This window comes from Salmo trutta, unplaced genomic scaffold, assembly GCF_901001165.1.
Source record: "Salmo trutta unplaced genomic scaffold, fSalTru1.1, whole genome shotgun sequence".
Classification (NCBI taxonomy): Eukaryota; Metazoa; Chordata; class Actinopteri; order Salmoniformes; family Salmonidae; genus Salmo; species Salmo trutta.
This window is the reverse complement of record NW_021822962.1, coordinates 2359515-2367347: the sequence shown is the minus strand read 5'-3', so window position 1 is coordinate 2367347 and position 7833 is coordinate 2359515. Positions and strand designations below refer to the sequence as shown.

At 42.8% G+C, this 7833-nt stretch overlaps 1 protein-coding gene across 2 annotated transcripts; it reads left to right on the top strand.

The window, feature by feature from the left end:
- Nucleotides 1-1994: 1994 nt before the first annotated feature.
- On the top strand, nt 1995-7833 carry LOC115187666 (RNA-binding protein 12B-like). Of its 2 annotated transcripts, none has more exons than XM_029746646.1 (2): nt 1995-2122; nt 5330-7833. In XM_029746646.1, exon 2 carries the CDS (start codon nt 5356-5358, stop codon nt 7333-7335), a length of 1980 nt encoding a protein of 659 aa, XP_029602506.1. In that variant the 5' UTR covers nt 1995-2122; nt 5330-5355; the 3' UTR covers nt 7336-7833. The 2 variants fall into 2 exon arrangements, with proteins under 2 accessions (XP_029602506.1, XP_029602507.1); XM_029746647.1 differs by having other exon boundaries at nt 1995-2138.

Sequence of the window (7833 nt, the reverse complement as noted above, 5' to 3'; positions counted from 1 at the left end):
TTTAACAAATCGGCCGATTAATCGGTATCGGCGTTGAAAAATCATAAACGGTCGACCTCTAGTACATAGCTACCTCGTACCCCTGCACATCAACTCAGTACTGGTACTCCTTGTATATAGCCATGTTATTTTGTACTCCCTGTAAATAGCCATGTTATTATCTACTCTCTGTAAATAGCCATGGTATTATCTACTCTCTGTAAATAGCATTGTTATTTTCTACTCTCTGTAAATAGCCATGTTATTTTCTACTCTCTGTATATAGCCATGTTATTTTTTACTCCCTGTATATAGATAACATGGCTATCTTCACTGAGTATTTATTTAATCCTTGTGTCACTATTTCTAATTATTTTTTATTTGTTTTTATCTTTTAACTCTGCATTGTTGGAAAAGGACACGTAAGCATTTCACTGTTGTTTACAGAGCATGTAAAATAATAAATGGATTAGATATCTTATCCCATCTTTATTTCCCTTAACTGTGCTCTCAGTATAGAAGCCTGGCAGTGTTGGCTGTGGCCAGAGGCAACAAGGATGGCTCTTTCCTCATGTCCAATGCACTTCAGAAGTTGAAAAAAGGGCAGCGATGTGTCTCTTGGAACCCTTTTCCCCTTGACCACTGGACTGGTGAGCAATATGCCTGTCATATGATACAAATGAGATATATGATTGGAAGATGCTATTTAACATAAAGAAGTACCCTAGATTTGAGATGACACACGAGCCATGATAACATCAGAGTCCTGTTTCATGAAGTGGGATGTTAATTTAAGGCACCCGCTCTCAGTTGAATGCATTCAGTTGTACAACTGACTTGGTATCCCTTGGGGATATTGCATCAAAATAGAAGTATCTGGATAATATGAGCCTTTGATTGAATTAACTGAGAGAAGAAATGTATTTGATTAACTAAAAATGTATATCCTAAAATAGTTGTCTGATTTAACCCTTATCAATTAGTGAGTTTTTTTTCTTCGTGTTTGATTCCAGACCCTTTGAACAAGGTGGGAGACGCCCCTTCCTCTCGCCTCCTCAGTGTCTGCTCCAATCACAGCAGTGTTTCCTGCCTGTTCGGCCACGTTGTGCAGCGTGCTGGGGAGATGCTGCAAGCAAGGGCCTACCTGCACTGGTACCAGCACTATGGTGTGGAGGAGCAGGACTTTCAGCAGGCTTTGGATGCATGCTCAGCTGTCATGCAGGAAAATGACACTCAGTGACATCCTGTTAGGGCTGCTGATAAAAAGTCAAGCAGCTGTCTGTCATATATGTCTGAAGAATGATGGCAGTGTTGGAATGGAAACCAGTCATAAGGTCAACTTAACACTTGTGTGAAGTGGACATGATGAAGCACTATGGACTTCAATTCAAAGCTATAGAAGTAGGTTATGGCTTTGCTTCAATGGTCATTGTACTCTCAAATATTCCCAATTGTTTTTTTTATAGTTTTTTTTATCCTTTTTCCTGTCTCAGGTGTTGGATGATATTAAATATTTAATTTGTAATAAAATGTGTATTTCAGATGTCTCACAAATGAATAGCCCATAAAGTAAACCATCTCCCCCAAAGGACATGGGCGGAACAATCTCCATATTTTGTTCTTCAGTCACTCTGGCGGGCAGGCCGCAAGCAATGTTGGCAGTTGAGGAATATTGGGACAGGGATACAGAAAGGTGGATTTCTGAGGAGGAATTTGAGGAAGATGGTAATACAAAATGGAGATTGGGTGTTGAAGAAGGTTGGTGTCAAGTGTGAACAGAGTGAGCTGCGTTCTGGAGTGTGTTATTTCATAGTTGTGATGGCTTCCCTATTATTCTACAATGTAGAAAATAGTAAAAATAAAGAAAATCCCTTGAATGAGTAGGTGTGTCCAAATTTGAACTGGTACTGTGTGTGTGTGTGTGTGTGTATATATATATATATAAACACACACTACTGAAAGTAGGTGGCGGCATGATGCCAAAGAAGAAGAAATGACACGCGAGATCTGCTTACTTCTCCCTCTGGGATTCCGTATTTCCGAACGTGTTTGAAACTCGAAGGGCAAAATCTATTCTTTCCTGCCATCCTTTAGTTTTTTTTGTCAAATTTTATAAGAAATAACTTTTTATCTCGCTGCCTGTGTAAGTTCTCTCTTAGGTATGACTCTTGGGATGGAATTATCATGCTAGTGTAGCGTTATTTTACGAGTAGCCAGGCTGCAAGGCCCTGCTAGCTAGCGTTGTTAGCTACGCTAGCTGCCATGTAGCTAGCTAACGTTAAATTGCGACGTTTTTATAATAATTCAGTTTTTAGTGTTGTATGGTGTATTTTGCTTGTGCATTTTCTTAGGTAAATAAAACGCTGACAATGTGGGTGTTCAGCTGTGAACTAACCGGCTAGCATACACAGTGGCTAGCTAGCTAACGTTAGGAACCCTGCTATGGTGGGCTGTGTGCTAGTTTCCTCAAGTAATGGCATAGCTTTTGGTTTTTCTAGCTAGTTTCACGTATACTGATTGTTCTAGCCAGATGTGTGTCTCGCACTGGTTGCTTTGTGACGGTTCTCGTCTCTGCATTTAACTTGGCTTATTAAATAAAATGTCGCCGTCCAATTATGTTAATGTGGGTTGATTATGAAACCCTGAATCACAGTGTGCGACTGGGAATGGACATTTTTATATCGCGCGCCGTAAAAAGTCCTCTATCTAGTTTACACAAATGATATTTTTAAAGGTGTCAGTATATGTTTGCGTTAAATTGACCAATGGCGTGTGTGTGCTCGACATTAAATGTATTTTGTGGCATGACGTTGTTTTGACTAGTATCAGTCACATTAGGGTACCATTTTTAGCTCTGCTGGGTGCGGGCAGTTTCTTTTTGATTTGTACAGCAGAACGACCAATCATGCTCAAGTATGCCAGCTATTACTCTTATGCCTATGGTGCATTTCCAATAGACTTTACCCCGGTGTTTGGACTGAAGTCATAAGACTTGTTTTTTCCACCTCTGAGGCCTGGCCCCAAAAAATCTAAAGGTCTTGGGCCGTGAACCTACTCAGACTTGGGGCCAGACCTGGGAAAGTTTGACTTGTTTTCCCCGAACATGGTTAACACACCTCACGGAGTAACTGTTCCAAGTCCTTAGCCGTAGTGATGGAAACACTTTCCTTATTAGTAATACACCAGGGTGTATGGACTGGAGTAACAACACTGCCGAATTAGAAAAGCCCATATCTGACTCTCTGTGGACTGATGCATATCAAAGAAAAGGATTAAAGGCACGGACTGAAAGCACGGGGTGGCACAATTCTATCCAGGCGGAGCGGTCGGTGGTTCTCGTGCGCATGGAAGCCGCTCAGCCAGAGAAAATAGGATTCTGCTCTTATTTTTCAAGGGGTGCCGTTGTTGATCAATCACAGTAGAACATGTATCCTGCGTGGTGATACATCAACACTTACATCCAACAGCGGGATCAGCTAACTTGCCTGCTGGCAAACACTTGTCAGTTTAGAGTCACGTTTAACAATACCATTTTTTCCCCCCTAATCCATTTTTGGATTTATCGTTTCTGTTGCGTGTAAATACTTTTTTATGAATGCTTATAGCGTTTCTTCGTTCGTACGTCGATAATGTTTATTTCGTTGCTATGGTCACAGTCTTTGGAACAGCTGCCGGAGACACTAGCCGCTTTGATTTCAGGGACAAGTGGTGTACTCAGAGGGGTACTAGACCATATTCCGCTGTCCGAAAAGTGCTTAACTATGTCCATGGCTAATGTCATTCCCCCTTTATTAATTATGGTGTATGGTATGTCGAGATATAGGCCTAATGATTGATGGGTTATTGCTAGATATTAAGTATCTACAGAGATTGGTTAATGCTGTGCCTTTCGTTTTTTTGTGGTTTGGGTATTCTGATGGTCTGAATATATGCCTGTTTCTGATATAGATTGGAGAGTTTGTGGCAAATACAAAATTTCATGCCAGCAACGCAGAGAAGAAATACACTATATATACAAAAGTATGTGGATACACCTTCAAATTAGTGGATTTTGTCATTTCAGCCACACCCGTTGCAGACAGGTGTATAAAATCGAGCACATGGCCGAGCAGCCGCACACGAACCTAAGATCACCATGCGCAATGCCAAGTGTCAGCTGGAGTGGCGTAAAGCTCGCCGCCATTGGACTCTGGAGCAGTGGAAATGCTTCTCTGGCGCGATGAATCATGCTTCACCATCTGGCAGTCCGATGGACAAATCTGGGTTTGGCGGATGCCAGGAGAACCCTACCTGCCTCATTGCATAGTGCCAACTATAAAGTTTTGGTGGAGGAGGAATAATGGTCTGGGGCTGTTTTTCATGGTTCGGGCTAGGTCTCTTAGTTCCAGTGAAGGGAAATCTTAACACTATAGCATACAATTTCATTGTAGATTATTCTGTGTTTCCAACTTTGGAAACAATTTGGGGAAGGCCTTTTCCTGTTTCAGCATGACAATGATTCTGTGCACAAAGTGAGGTCCATACAGAAATGGTTTGTCGTGTGGAAGAACTTGACTGGTCTGCACAGAGCCCTGACCTCAACACCGTTGAACACCTGTGGGATGAATTGGAATGCAGACTGCGAGGCAATCCTAATTGCCCGACCTCACCAATGCTCTTGTGGCTGAATGCAAGCAATTCCCCGCAGAAATGTTCCAACATCTAGTGGAAATCCTTCCCAGAAGACTGGAGGCTGTTATTTCAGCAAAGGGGGGACCAACTCCATATTAATGCCTGTGGTTTTGGAATGACATGTTCGACGAGCAGGTCTCCACATACCTTTGGTCATGTAGTGTATATGTGACTCAACGAAGGAGAATATTGCATGAAACTTGTGAACCTTTTAACACTTGATCCAATTGAATAGTTGTAAAGTGAAGCCTGGAATTGTAGATTGGAAGCCTGCCATTATACTATGGTGAAGGCTCATACCTGATGCATTTAATGTATGCACAGCTGATTTGAGATGGAACAATCCGTGAAAGGGACATCCAGTTTAATGGTTGAACTTTGTCACTCCTGGAGACGACATTCTAATCTTTCAGATGTTAGAATCTCCGACTTACCGTTGTTGCCTGTAGGCCTGTACATTTTTTTTATGGTGTTTGCTTTTTGTAGTGGCCTAAGTGTCGTATTGGGACCTTCAGATTTGTGCACAGCGTAATCCTTTCAGAACGTTTTCAGTTGCTGTTTTCATTTTCAAGGTGTCACCTGTTTTGGTGATGTTATAGTGGAATGGTCTGGAGAGCATTGGTGAGCTGGACACAGGACTGTTCTGCAATAATGCTATTATGTACCCCTCTGTCTACAGGTGCTGTTGTTTGTGCTGTTGTCGGAATGGCGGTGGTCATCCGTTTACAGGGGCTCAGAATCACTGCAGGTTCTGAGGACGTTCGCAATTTCTTCACTGGCCTCAAAATCCCAGATGGTGGGGTGCACATTATTGGTGGGGAGCATGAGGAGGCTTTCATAATCTTTGCTTCCGATGAAGACGCGAGGCGGGCGATGACACGTTCAGAGGGATCCATCAAAGGTTCTCCGGTTCGCTTACGGCTGAGCAGCAAGTCAGAAATGCAGGCTGTTCTCAAGCAAAGTATAAAACCTGAGGTGACCAAAAAGAGGCCGTATAAGGAAGGTTTCAGAAGACCGGAAAAAGAAGGCAGGAATGAGGAACCTGGAAGAAAAGAGCGCGTGGAGATGGGCAGTAGATCAGTGTCTTACAGTAACGTACGTAGTCACGCCCGAAAGCCTTCCTCACAGCCAAGCTGTCAAGATGACTTGTATTTGCTTATGCAAGGCATGCCTTTTACTACGACCGAAGAGAATGTGAGAAATTTCTTTGACGGATTAGTGTTGGAGGACATTATTATGATGAGAAATGATCGCGGCCAACCAAATGGGAAAGGAATTGTCAAGTTCGAATCCAGACTGGATGCTAGAGAGGGTCTGAAAAGAGATCGGCATTACATTGGAGCGAGGTTTGTGGAACTCTATGCAAGCTCAGAAGAGCAGTGGTTTAAGGCAGGTGGTGGTGTGGAACCTGCTAAAGACAGCAGTGGTAAGTTTAGAAGAGGGCCTTCGTCAGCTCACACTGAGAGGTATCCTCCAGACCGTGCTAGGTCTCGCTCACCAGTGGCCTACAGGTCTACAAAGTCCTCTTCTCCTCCCAATGAGGAGTTCTGTGTCTTGGTGGAAAACCTTCCCTACTTAGTGGAGAAGAGGGACATAAAGGAGATCTTCCATCATGCAGACCTCAAGTATGATCAGATCCTTCACCTTCTTGACAGGTATGGATCAGAGACGAGCTCCGTATTTGTGCTGTTCAGAAGCCTGAGGGACTACTGTGCTGCCTTGACTCTTCACAAGCAGAAATTTCTCAAACGAATTGTGTACATCTCTCCTATCTCGAAAGAGAAAATGGTCGCCATGCTAGAATCTGGGGAAAATCCAATGGATGGTGCACCACCCTCTGAAAGGTCTTACAGCAGATCTCAGGAAAGGCTTCCAAGAGAGACCAAGAAGGATGCGTGTGAATCTGAGAAGATTTGCCTGTATGTGCGAAACCTGCCTTTTGACGTGCGCAAAGTTGAGATTGTGGACTTCTTCCTAGGCTTCAGGATCTCAGAGGAGGCTGTTGTTTTGCTGCTTGATCATAAGGGCAATGGGCTTGGAGAGGCTTTGGTGATCTTTCAGACTGAGGTGGAGGCTATGAGGGCACAGTCTCTGAATGGGCAAGGGTTTCTTGGAACAAATGTCATCCTGAAATGCATTTCTCTGGCTCAGATGCGTGAATTTGGTGTTGGTGAACCTGCAGTGACAGAGCAACAGATGGAGAGAAGCTCAGAGAGGTACTTGGCCAGGAACAGTGAGGCGATGTCCCATCTGTACACTGATTACAGGGTTAACCCTGATATAGGCCATCTTCCTATGAACGACCTGCAGGTTCATATTCATGGAGGCAGCAGTCTGGGTCTGGATTCTCACATGATGAAAAACCCTGTTCTGCTTGACAACAGGGGCAATGGCTCTGCTCATAGACATGGAGGCTATGGACCTTCTGCACCGCAGCAGTTTGATGGTCCAACATGCCTGAAACTGGTTAATCTGCCTTGGACTATCAGAATTGAAGAAATCTATGATTTTTGCTTTGGATATCGTGTAATTCCTGGATCGGTCTCATTGCAGTATGACAACAAAGGGATTCCCAAAGGCTCAGCAACGGTTGTTTTTGAATCTCACTTGGAGGCGTTAATGGCAGTTGAGGAATTGAGTGGAAGACCAATAGGCAGCAGAAAAGTAAAACTAGTTTTTGTGTGAAATTTGTCCTCCGTATAGAACATGAAAGAACCTTTTTGGGTTTTAAATTGTGACGTTTTAGGAAGAACATCTCGGACTGTATTTAGTTAGTTTGGTGGTTCCAACAGATGGCGACTGAACCATTTTTGATTTTAAAAATACTGTGTGTGTGTGTGTGTATAGCCTTCTACTCCATGTGTAACGGACAAACCTTTTCTGTTTTTTTCCCCCTTAAAGAATAACAATTGTTTATTTGTATTTTGCCCATCGCCTGCTTGCTATGTAGCCTGTTTCTGAAGCTTTTTCTTTTAGTGAAATTTGCCTGAAATTTTATTTTCTATAACAGCTGGGTGAAGGTAGAACTTAATTTTGCAACTATTATTTGTTGAAATGTTTATTGCATTATAGTGTAAAAGTTGTCCATTAAACTTAGTGGAAATTCTTTGATTAAAATGCATCATGTTATCGTCTTTGAAGATTGTCTAAGATGTTTTGTTGTATGATAAATACTGCATTGCC